This window comes from Trichosurus vulpecula, chromosome 1 (assembly GCF_011100635.1).
Source record: "Trichosurus vulpecula isolate mTriVul1 chromosome 1, mTriVul1.pri, whole genome shotgun sequence".
NCBI lineage: Eukaryota > Metazoa > Chordata > Mammalia > Diprotodontia > Phalangeridae > Trichosurus > Trichosurus vulpecula.
The window spans coordinates 53,933,947-53,946,704 of record NC_050573.1 but is presented as its reverse complement, the minus strand read 5'-3'; the positions used below and the strand labels follow the sequence as shown (position 1 = coordinate 53,946,704).

Here is a 12,758-nt window from a genome sequence, read left to right as displayed (position 1 = left end):
GGAAACTGAGAACACAAAGTTGAGATCCAGCTTCTTCCAGGGAGGGAAAGCACAATGGTCCCTCCATACCTGCCCCCTATTGCTCCTCTGTTCCCCAAACCCTCAGGGGTGGCACCCCAAAAGGGGCCTAAGGTGGGAAGGAGGGAGAAATAGAAAGTCTCTGCCATATTGGCAGGTAAGGACGATTTCATTCTTTGTACTTGGATCCCCTCTCCCCCAGTGCCTAGGATTGGGCCTGAGCCCTGGCAGACTTCTTCCTTCCCGCTCTAAGGCAAAATAGGCTTTGATTTCCCCATGGAAAGGCCAGCAAAAGGGCACTGTTTCAAGAGGCAAGTGTGGTGTGGTCGATCGAGTGGGCACTGGATTTGGAATGAGGAAGATCTGGGTTCAAATCCCACCCTTAAATACTTAGTATTCATTTTTTTTTTTCAATTCAATAAACATTAAGAGCCTACTATGAGCCAGACACTGAGATAAGCACTGAGGAGACAAATAAGGAAAGTCTCTGCCTTCAAGGAACTTATAGTCTAAGGAAGAGGAAAGGAGTCTGGAAAAGGGGGAACACGGACTAGGGCATCGATGTTCCCTAGAGTCCAAACCAAACGGAGATTCTATGCAGAGTCAGATAGAGAGTTCAGGTCCTAGCCCTCCAGAAAGAAAAGCTTTGAGGCGTTGATTAGCTGTGTGACCCTGGGCAAGTCACTTGACCCAGGAATGCCTCACTTTCCTTATTAATCAAGACAGTAGAAAGCCTATAGTTTTTAGTTCTACAAAGTCTTTTCTGAACAACCACTCTGGGAGTGGTTACCACTGTGTATTAGCATCATTAATACTATCATACAAGTGAGGAAATTGGGGCGCTGAGAAGCCTGTTCCAGAGCCAGGAAAGGGAGTTGGGGACCAGTGTTCATTCTCTAGGCTCCCTCTAAAGCCCTGACCTCAGGGAGCTTCCACTTTTGGGCGAGATGCAGCTGAACCCCGAAGGCAGCCCACATCTTAGAGAATACGTTGCCATGGAGCAGGGAAAGACTTAGTATCATGTTATGGGGAGGGGGCAGATAAACGGATAATTCGAAGGGAGTGCTGGAGGAGGTGGGCTCTGATGCCAAGAGCAGGATTTCTAAGGGCTGGGGTTGGGGTGCCCGTGGGCCTCCCACTTGGGGCGAGGCAATATCATGTGATTGAAGACTGCCCAGGGCCGGTTTTAGGCAACCCCTCAGGACTGTGAGAACAGGAAGCGGAAGGCTGAGCTAAGGGAAGAAGCAGCTCCTAGCTTGGCCCAGCCCTGCCCCGCTGGCCCAGCCCTGCCCAGAGTCTGCAGGACAGGAAATCTGGGCCTTTGCTGCCCCCTCCTGGCTCTGCTGCCATCCAGCAAACATGCTCTGCCTCTACTAGGGACCACCCCATCACCTAATGGGCTGGGATGATACAGAACTCCTAGGAACCCAGGCCTGAGATCAGTCTGACATCCAGGGGCCCCTCAGTTCAAACACCTCTCTTCCCTAGCGGGGGCAGTTTAACCCTTTCTTCCCAGATCAATGAACCCCTTTCTTTTGACAACCCAAGGACAAGCACTTAGGTGCCTACTATGTGTCAGGTGCTGAAAACTGAAAAAAAAAAAAAATAGAAAAAAAATCTTTCCCACAAAAAGGTTGTATTCCATGGAGACACATACATGGAGACACAAAGTATATTCAAAACGATTTATAGAGCTCTAAGCACTTTACAATAATTATTTCATTCTGTCCTCACAACCACCCTGGGAATAGGTAGGTGAGGATCCTTATTCTTACTTTACAGATAAGAAAAGTGAGGCAGAGGTTAAGAAACCAGCTAGTACCAAGGGCTGGATTTGAACTCAGATCTTCTTGGCTCCACTGGGCCACAGAACTGCCTCATTTTATACGTAAAACATACCTTGGGAGTCAGATCTGGGTTCAAGAACTGCCTCCAATACGTGCCTGATGGTGGGATCCTGGTCAGGTCATTCAAACTCTCAGATGCCCAGGTAACTCTCTAAGACTAAGCCACGGAAAAGGTGCAGGCTGGCAGAGGAGTGCCAGCCAAGTCACTGGCCCCATCAGACTCTTAAAGAAGGGAGTTCATTCATTCCAGGGAATGGGGGAGCCAGCTATCTAAGTTTGAGATGGCATTTGAGATGTCAAAGGGACCTCAGCAGCAATCACCCAGTCCAATCCATATCCAAAGGGAATCCTCACTATAACCCACCTGAAGGGGCCATCTAATCTCTACTTAAAGCCCCGCAAGCAGGGGCAGCCCACTCTACCGGAGACAGCTCCATGCTGATGCTGCTTCACTCTACCTTTCTACACCATCCACGTGGCTCCTGGTTCCAGGCCAAATAGAACAAGTCTAACCTCTCTTCCACACCTTCCAGGCTTTCAGTGGCTCCTGTCTTCTCTCCACCCTCACTTCCAGGTGCTTCAAACTCTCGTTCATGGAGCATGGGCTCCAGACCTTTCACTATCCTGGTTGCCTTCCTCTAGACACTGTTCAGCTTATCACTATCTTTAAACTGAAGTGCCTAGAACTGAACATGGTACTCCATGTGTGCTCTAAGGCAGAATACAGGGGGGCTATTATCACCTCCTTATTCCTGAAAACTTTGTCTTGTCAACGTGGCCCGGGATTGAGAAAGCTTTCTTCCAACTGCCATACACCATTGCTGACTTATTACATTTGTAATCCACTAAAACCTCCTGGAGGTATTTTCATATCTTTTGTCTAACGTCCCCGCCATCCTGTAGTTGGGAAATTGACTTTTTGAACCCAAATGTAAGATATTACATTTACCCCTAATTCATTCCAATGGATTAGCTTCAGGCCCCCATGCCTTCAAGATCTTTTTATGTGGTATCACCTAATGGGTTAGCTGCTATTCTTCTCATCTTCTGTCATCTGAAAATTTGATGAGCAGGCCATCAACACTTTTAACCATCATTAATAAAAATGTTGAATGGCCCAGAGCCAAGCATGGATCACTGAAGCACTCACTCTACTGGACACTCACTGGCTAGGCTGATGTTAAATAATAACAACCAACTTTGACTCTAAATATGTGATCATCTAGTCCACACCTCTCCATCTTTTCCAGAAGAATTGTACATGAGACCTAATTGAACTCTTCGCCAAAATCTGGGTAAATTATTTCTACGGAATTCCAACTTAAGATACTTTGTCCAAAAAGGGAAAACAAGGTTATTTTGACATAAGCTATATTTGCTGAAGCCCTTTTGGCTTAGATATTCATTAACCATCTATTTGATGTCCATTTTATAATCTCCATAGGACTCAAAGTCAAGTTCACCGACCTATATTTTGGAGGCTCCATTCTCCTATTTTTGAAAACTGGGACATTTACACTTTTCCTTGCCAACACCGTCTTGCAATTATTCAAATATTACAGTGGCTCAACAATCCCTTCTTTCCAGTTCTTTCAGTATCTGAGGACATAGTTCACTTGGGCTAGGTGAGCAGGGGTGTGTCATACGGGTAACAGCAAGAAGGCCAGACTGGCCAGCCCATAGTAGGCACACAGACACATTCAACATCTCAGTCCAAAGGGGTCAAATGAACCACGGCCCTGCTCTTGGACCAGGAAAGCCGCTCTGATCTTTCCTTCAGGCCCCAATCTCTTCACCTTCACAGGCATTTTTAAGAGCCCAGGGCTGGGAAAGAGGAAGCCTGGGTATTATAGTACTGGCTGTGGCATGCTAGGAGTCTAAGTCAGGTTGGTCTTTGCCTACTATTAAGTCTCTGTCACTGATCCCCCTCCTCCTCCCTTTGTCCTTAAGCTACCCCCGGGATGCACGAAGCAACCCAGACCCCCCTCCCCTCTACAGTAAAAGCAAAGCCAGTTTCTAGCTCCAGGGCTCTAGGCGCCTGATAAAGGTTAATATGTGATAATAGAAATGTTACCCTACCAGAAACAACTGTGCCCCTTACCAGGGGCCTCCTGGAGATAGCACCAAAGCCTCAGGAACAATTCAGATGGGGAGGCTTTCAGGCTGGATCGAGAGAGTGGAGGGATGTGGACCTTTTGATCTTGGCTCCAAATAACAGACCCTCTCTTCACAAATATAGTTCGTACTTAAAGGTTGGCAAAGCATTCTATAAATATTAACTTATCCTTCCATAACCCTGGAAGATAGGTGCTATTAAGATCTCCATTTTACAGATGAGGAAACTGAGGCAGACCAAGGGACATCAAGCTGGCAAGCATCTGAGGCCAGATTTAAACTCAAGTCTCCTGAACTCCAGGTTTAACTGGCTTCTTTTCTTCCTGCTGTCCCCGTCTCCCCTCCCCTTCCTCTCTGGCTACTGACTTCAAGGAGAGAAAAGTCATCTGGGGAGCATGGCAGACATGCTTGATATACCCTTGTAAGACACAGCTCCTTTGTTGAAGTGTAATCACAGAATCCTGCTGGAAACAGTTACTTGCCTAAGGTCACCCAGCAGAGCTGGAATCTAGCTCCCCCAAATCCAGGGGCCTTGTAGACCATCTCTTCTGGACCTGAGTTGTTAGATGGGGAAGTGAGCTGAAGAACGGGTAAGGAAATTCTCCAAGTTAGTGGCCCAAGTATGGAATCTCCAGGATCCCAGCACAGGATTTTTCCACAGCCCCACATACCTACGCCCATCCAGAGGCAGGTGGACCTGGGTTGGAAAGGGAGGAACTGCCAGTGCATGAGTGCCCACCCCTATAAAAGCTCATTCAGGCCTTAATTCCTAGCCCCAAGAGGCCCAAGGTTGGGGCAGAGAAGCTCACATCGTTCCCTCCTCCATCCCTTTGAAGTGCCCAGACTGGTTCCTCCAGCTCCAGGCCTGGGGCTCAGGGTCAAGGAAGCCTATCTTTCCAAGCAGAAAGAATCCTGAAATAGTCTGTGAGAGAAGGCAGCGGGGAGGAGGGGTGCTCTTCAGCTGAGCAGGTTGAAGAGGATGGATGCCCTGGGCTAGGATTTGGGGAGATGAGGAATTCCTGTTCTGTATCCAACACAGTGACTCATTTGGTGACCTCCCAAAGGTCCCTGACTCAGTTCCCCATCTATAAAACAAAGGGGTTCGACTTTCTTGAGTTCTCTTCCAGCTCAGACATTCTCTCTGTCCTTCCAAATTGGATAAGAATTTTAGGGCGGCCCAGGAGGCTGAGCTAGGAATTAGGGGTAGCAGCTACTCCTTCTGGGGGGTCCTCTTGGGCTGAATCACAGAAGGGCAGGCTAGAAGTGGAGAGAGAGGACTCCATGGCTTTCTTTCTCTCTAGGGTTGCCCTCCCTGGGCTTTGAGAAGGCAGCAATGGAATCTTTCAGTTTCTGGGAAGCTACTGAATCCAAAGTCTTCAGAATAAGGGAGAGGCAAATGGAAAAGGACTGGAATGAGAACATAGGAGCCTTTCCTTCCTCCTTCCTCAATTTTCAGAGGCTAGCCCAGGACTGAGGAAGGGGGAACCTGTCCCCCATTCCCCCCAGAGTTGTTGTAATTCAATAAAAACTCCAATGTAAGTTACATTACAAAAACAGCAAAGAGATAGGCTGCACCCCCAACCCCACCCCAGCAAAGTGGAGGATGCTGGCATTTCCAGAGATAGCATACGCTAGCCTGGCTTCCTGCCTCCATTCCAGGCTCTTGCTTTAGCTCCTACAGTCCCAAATGGGAAGTGGGGGACAAGACCCCCCTAACCACAGTTCCTTAAAGCAGCTTCTCCCTAACTAGTAGGACCAAGCCCAGGGACATGGAGCAAAGAGGACCAGTCTGGCCCAGGCAGAGGAGTACTGGAGCAGGGCCAGGGTCAAGGGATGTCCATTCAGAAGGACAGGGAAGGGTGGGAGGCAGCTCAGGAGGCTCCCACATAGCTGAAATGATTTTGGTCACTCTCAGTGAGGGTCACAGCCACTGCCAGGCTGGGCTTCCGCTCCAATTCCTCATTTGGTCTGGGCTGAGGGGAGCGAACCTTGAAGAAGTCCGAGACATAGCGTACCTGAAAGGGGAATAGGCCAGTGAAGCCAATGAGTGAATGAATTAATGAAAAAGAACTTAAGTGTCTACTATGTGCAAAGCCAGAAGAGCAAAGACCATTGGGACAGAAGGGGAAGAAGCAGGAGAGGAAGACAGGAGAACAGGAGAAGGGTTGGAATGTCCCAAAGATGGGGGAGCCCAGAGATAGCCCTAAGGGGTGGACATAGTCCCTCACCGTGAGCCCTGCGACAAGCGCCCCCTGCAGGAGACCAGTCAGCACATCACTCCAGTGGTGCTTGTAGTCAGCCACTCGAGTATATCCCACGTAGAGGGCAAAGGCCACCAAGAAGAACTGGACTGTAGGTCTTAGGAGCCGTGCCCATCGCCAGCAGAGACGGGCTTGCACATACAGCTAGAGGAAAGATTGAATTATTCACAGCCTGGGCTAGGGGAAGGCCCTCTCCCACCTCTCCCACTTCTCTTCTCTCATCCCTTCCCACCCTCTTGCTGCTGGTCTAATTGGGAGACTCAGGAGTCCTAGGGGCCCATCAGGACTCACTCACCGCAAGGAAGACCATGCAGTACATGCTGAAGGAGGAGTGGCCTGAGTAGAAGGACAACCTAGGGCAGGAGCAAAATCATGTCCTGGAGGGTCAACGGTCTCCCCTCCCTGCTCAGGCTGACCCCTCCCACAACCCCAGAAAAGATGCACTTGATGGGACCTAAGGATGCAGAACGTCAGAGCTGGGAACACCCTTAGAACACAGGATGCCAGGGCTGGGAGGGCCCTTAGAACACACGATGTCAGGGCTGGGAGGGCCCTTAGAACACAGGATGTCAGAGCTGGGAGGACCCTTAGAACAGAATTTCATCCTTTCTGCCTTAGGGAAGTCAGGTCTCAATGGAGGAGATTCATCTCTTGGGCAGCGTGCCTTGTGGGTCCTAGCCCCCTTGGCTTACCTGGACTCAGTGACATTGGCAGGGCTTCCCCGGCACACAGCCTCAGGCTGGACATAGCCAGAACAGTTGACCCGAGACCAGTCGGGGTCACAGACTGCTAGGAAGTTGGGGCGAAGACGGCCAATCATGTACTTGGCTAGATCAGTCAAGGACTGGCTCACACTTGCCCCAAAGAGGTAGGTGCCCAGGACCTTGTAGAGGGCAGCCACATAGTTGTTGAAGTCTGAATGAGAGTAGAGACGCTCTGTGTAGACTAGGTAGGCCTCCCCAGATGAGACCTGCCAAGGGAAAGGAGGTTAGGGGACACAGACGGGGCTCTGCAAGGACCTAGGAAAGGGGCAGAAATGACAAAAAACCGTTCAACTTTCTAGGGGACATGATAGTTCAGGAAGGGCATGGTGGTGTGGTGGACAGAGCGCTGGACTGGGAGTCAGGAGGACAGGGTTCAAATTCAGCCTCAGACACTCACTAATTGTATGACTGGCTATATGCCTGTTCCTGGCTGTTCTCATGTTGTCTCCCCCATTAGACTGTCAGTTCCTTGAAGGTAGGGACTATTTTTTTTCCCTTCTTTTTATCCCCAGTGCTTAGCTGTGCCCAGCACAGGTCTCTCTCCCCTCCTGCCTGCCAGTCCATTCCTCTTCCTATACCATAAACTGGGCCCCTTTGGCCAGCTGCCCCTAAATATCTCCCCGATTCTAGGTGGTGGTATTCCTGGCTCAGGCAAGGCAATATCAATTCTCATCAGAGAAAAAGTCTCCCCCCTTTCATTGTCCCCCCAACCCTCCCTCAGGGCCAGCTTCCCTTTCAGACTGGCTGCTCCCAGGGGGCAAGGCATCCTTACAATGATGACGCTGACAGTGATGGTAACACCAGCCAGGAGGCCATGGGTGATGGTGTCAGGGCGGTAGGGGTATCGGATGGTATCATCACTGCAATAGAAACCCCTCTTGTACGGAGAGTTCACCAGTGTCAGGATGATAAAGGGCAGAGCAGCTTGGAATAAAGAACACAACAACATCACTGCAGGGAGGGCCCTTAGAACCCAGGATATTAGAACTGGGAGGGCCCTTAGAACCCAGGGTGTCAGAGCTGGGAGGGCCCTTAGAACCCAGGGTGTCAGAGCTGGGAGGGCCCTTAGAACACAGGGTGTCAGAGCTGGGAGGGCCCTTAGAACACAGGGTGTCAGAGCTGGGAGGGCCCTTAGAACACAGGGTGTCAGAGCTGGGAGGGCCCTTAGAACACAGGGTGTCAGAGCTGGGAGGGCCCTTAGAACCCAGGGTGTCAAAGATGGGAGGGCCCTTAGAACACAGGGTGTCAGAGCTGGGAGAGCCCTTAGAACACAGGATGTCAGAGCTAGGAGGGGGAGGTGGGCACCTCCAGTTCTCCTGATCTATATCTGACCACAAGACCCACGTGTCTCCAGAGGAGAAAGTGAGGCTAGTGATTTTGCACAGCCCTGGCTCACTTAAATCCAATTCACTTGTGAATCATAACATTTTCTTCCTGATGTATGGTCCTCTTCCGGAATGAAAGACAAACAACAACCTGTGAGTAGTAGTTTAGCTGCACCACTGGGGACCCAACTGGCCAGTTCCAATTGGGCAGAGCAGCTCCTTCCTTCTTCTCCCTCCCTCTTCTCCCACTGTCCACCCTTACCTGTTGGTGCTCTGCACAACAGAATATAAATTTCGATCACTGAAACCTAGTAAGATATCTTGGGGTTTATGGGCTAGATTTCTTTTTTATTGACCATGACAAACCCAAATCACTCAGGCTCTTAAAGACTGGACAACAAAAGGTCCCAGCCCAAGGCTTACTAGGTCATTATCTGGATTCTGATGGCTCAGAGTGACTGTAAATAGCAGTTGTTTCTGTTTTGGCCAGAAACCCTGAGGGTCTATCCCTCCCAGATTGAATTTTTTTTTTGAGTAGGTAATAGAAGCCATTCTTTGCCTCATTTCTTACCTATCCTTAATCAATGAATGGGCTTTGCCTCAGACAAACTGAGACTTGGGAAAGACCTTAGCTTAAAAAGGCCAGGGTCTCCCTCAGCCTCCAGGGCCACCTCCAGCCATCCTGATCCATATCTGGCCCCTGGACCTAGATGGCTCTGAAAGAGAGACTGAGGCTGGTGACTTGGCACAGCCCTCCCTCATTTAAATCCAATTCACTTGCAACTCATCCAATCCCTTCTCTGATGTCACGGTCCTCGAGGAACAAACAACAATAAGTCAGGGCTGGGAGGGTCCTTAGAACACACAGTGTCAGAGTTGGGAGGGCTTTAGAACACTGGGAGGTCCCTTTGAACATACAAAGTCAGGGCTGGGAGAGTCCTTGGAGCACAGAATGTCAGAATCAGGACCTTAGGACATAGGATATCAGGGCTAGGGTCGGGGGACGGTGTCCCCTAAGAGATCATAGGGTCCAACTCTCTGATTTTACAGATCAGGCCCAGAGGAATGGAACCTGCCACAAGTGATCAAGTCAGTGGTAAAGACTAGAATTCAGGTCTCCTCGTTTCTGACCCAGAGTTCTTGCCCTCACCCTGGCAGCTCATGCCCAGAAGCACCCTGTCTACCCTTTGCCCTCAACCCAAGAGGTGGCACATTTCCTGATGGTTTTCAGGCGTGGGACAGGGCAGGGCCCACTGGACCAGCCTCACCCAGGCACAGGCCTTGGACTCCCTTTCCTCAGGGGCCATAGCTGTTCTCAGACTTGACAGGTTTGAAGTAAGGGAAAAGGGACCTTCTGTGAGGGCTGGGTAATGGATCCACAAAGGGGTGGTCTAAAGTCCTGAATACTCTGCCATGGGGCCCAGCAGGAGGGAAGGTGCCCCAGGTTATCCTCCCTCTCTGCATACACTTTTCTCCTCTATAAAAATGAGGGTCTGGTATTCTATCTCCTTCTCTGGTAAACCGCCGAGCAGGAAAAGACTTACTGGACCATATAGACTAATGCAACCCCCAATCCCCTTGCATTTTACTGAAAGAAAGCAGTGGCCCCTAGCAGGGCTCCAGGAGAAGGAGAAAACAGGGTTGAAGGTATTAACTTCATCCAGAGGGCCACCACTCCCTTCCCACATCCTCCATTAGAGAGGGATTAGGGATTAGCTCCAGACAGCCCAGGTCTGTTAGATTCCCCTCCCCCAGGCCACCTTAAAGGGCTACCTTTAGCCCAGGCTCCCACAGCTCCAAGCCTCCCAGGCTATTGTCTGTCAGCCCCGGAGTAAACACTCATCCTTTGTCTGGGCCCTGGGGGAGGGGATCCGAGGGGGCCCTCAGGCTGTCAGCAGCAGCACCCCCCTCCCCGTCCCAGGAAAACCAACCAGTCAGACTGGTTTGGGATAGGCAGGGGCCAGGGTCCCCAGCTCCGATTGCCCCCCTCCTTCCCCCAGCCACTCAGAGCTTTGATTAACCCATACCTGTCCCCTAAGCCCCACAATCACGATCTACAATTATGTCTCCCCAGAGGAGCAATTTCTGCAGCTAGCAGCAGTATTGGACCAGGCCAGAAACCCAGGAGGAGGTTAGGCCAGCTCGGCTGGCTGTGGTCTGTCCCAGTGTGCAGGTGTATGGGTGATATTTGGTTCGGGTTTGTTGGGAATCCATGGAGCCCTGGCCAGGGAATCAGGAGTCCTGGGCTTAACTGGCGGTGTGACCTCGAGCAAGTCTCAAACTCTGGGTTTCCTGTCTGGGGAGCAAGACTGCTGTCTATATGACCTCCATTTTAGCGCTGACATTCTATATTCTGAAGTGCTTGGGGATGGGTCAGAAAAAGTCGCTAAAGCAATCTTCCAAATTCGGAAGTTAGATGGTTATGGGAGGGAGGGAAGACACCAAGAGATCCAGACCCTGAAATTTCATTCAGTCAACCCTCTCGAAGTCCTGGGTGTGTGCTGTGTGTGGGATTCGGATCTCGGCCCTCCCGGCTTCTGCTCTAAGGTCTCCCTTCCCTACAAGCACTGGCCAGGCTTTGGTCAGGCACAGCTCTCCCTGATCAGGGCTCCCTCCCTGCTATGATTCATTGCCCCAAGGAGAGAAACAGGAGGAAGGGGGGCTGGCACAATCCACCCAGGTTGGAAGAGGGGCCAACTTCCTCCTCTTCCGAAGGAACTCCCCATTATTGGTGGGGATTTACTCACAGAGCTATAGATTATAACATCTGTAAAGACACAGTGCAATCCAATCCTTTCATTTTACAGATGGGGAAACTGAGGCTCAGAGAGAAGGAGGTTGTTAAACGCCCAAGCCAAAGTCATGGAGTCAGGCGCAAAGCTGGGGTTACAATGTAGTTTGTTCCAGAGGTCGTTCCCCTCCCTCTCCCTCTCCCTTTCTCTCCACCCCACCCCCACGTCTTTTACACAGGGGAATCCTTCCTCAGACTCATGGGGGCGGGGTGTTGCTTTAAGCTCCCCAGCTACAGCCTTTTCAGGTCTGGGCTCTCGGAGCACCTCCTTTGGGGCAGACGTCCGAGTAGGAAGGCCCTTTCTTGCATTCTTCACAGATGGCTGGGTCCGGCACAGCGGGAGATGGGGGGTGGGGTGGGGGGGGACAATGGGATGGGAGAGGGGTCTGGTAATAGGAGGGAGGGTTGGCGCTGGGACGCCCGGCTTACCGACCACAAGGCACACCACGTCGAGCACCACGAACACCTTGTTCCTCTCCATGCCCGGCCCGTCCCAGCCCGGCCCTGGACGGCTGACTCCGAGCGCAGCTCAGACCCGCCTACTCTGCCTCGGGAGGGGGACGCGGACGGGGCGGGGGCTCCGGGTACTGGAGCCGGAGCGGCGTAGAGGGAGGGAAGCCAACCAGTCTGGGCCAAAGGGAGGAGAGGGAAAGGGAGCGGGTCACATGGCGGCTGAGCTGGGCTGGGGCGGGCGCCCGAGAGGCGTGGAGCAGGCGGGGAGGCTGGACTCTGGCCCCGTCCCGCCCCCGGAGGGAGAAGGAGGAGGAAGAAATGAGGTGAGAAGGAAGGAGCAGGTTGACGGGAAGCCAACCTTAGGACTGGAAGGGCCCGGGGAGATCCGCCCCGTCCAGGTATCTTCTGTCAAACGAGACTTTCGTCAGGCGATTGGCTCAGTACCTGGCGCTGTGCAAATGCTTATTCCCTTCCTTTCCCTTCGTTTTGGAGATGGGGAAACCGACACCCAGAGATCTCTGAGGCCATCGGGTATTAGTGGCAGAGCCGGGACTTGGGGACCCGAGTCTCCTGAAAAAGTCCAAGGCTTTTCATGCCATTGCTTCTTAACTTAGAGGTCATTTTGGCAGTTAAGCCTCAGTTTTACCATCTGGAAATTGTCCTTCCAGGTCCGACAACATCCCTTGACACCCTCAAAGCATCCCCTCTAATGCGATCTTCTTCTTCCTGGAGGAAACAGTGGAGGAATTCTGGAGGAATTGACTCACTTCTCAGATCAAAGGCAATCCTGCCTCAGACACTAGCTGTGAGCAACCTTGCAGCAAGTCACTTAACTTCTGTTTATCTGAGTTTCCGCAATTGTAAAATTGGGATAATCACAGCACACAATATTTGTTAAAGTGCCTTCCTGCCTTCAGTCGCTCCTTTCTCCAATTCATTCCATAAGGCTCAGTTCTGGTGCCACTTTGAAGACCTTTCCTCCACTCCCTATTCCCCTCAACCTCTTCCCCTAACAGAAAGTGTTCTCTTCCTTCTCCAATTTTATTGAAGCACATTTGTCTTTAAGGCCCGCATAGTACCTTGAATCCTATTTCTCACATACATACTTTATCATCATCTCCTGCAAGCTCCTTGAGGGTAAGGAATTTTTTTTATTTCTATCTGGTCCAGTACTTTGTAAGTAC

At 51.1% G+C, this 12,758-nt stretch overlaps 1 protein-coding gene across 1 annotated transcript; it reads right to left on the bottom strand.

The window, feature by feature from the left end:
* Window positions 1–4,194: 4,194 nt before the first annotated feature.
* Window positions 4,195–11,681, bottom strand: PLPP2 (phospholipid phosphatase 2). The gene is made up of 6 exons (XM_036762349.1): window positions 11,551–11,681; window positions 7,778–7,929; window positions 6,934–7,211; window positions 6,537–6,594; window positions 6,209–6,385; window positions 4,195–5,995 (listed from the first exon to the last, which is right to left on the bottom strand). Exons 1-6 carry the CDS (start codon window positions 11,600–11,602, stop codon window positions 5,852–5,854), a joined length of 861 nt encoding a protein of 286 aa, XP_036618244.1. The 5' UTR covers window positions 11,603–11,681; the 3' UTR covers window positions 4,195–5,851.
* Window positions 11,682–12,758: the final 1,077 nt, after the last annotated feature.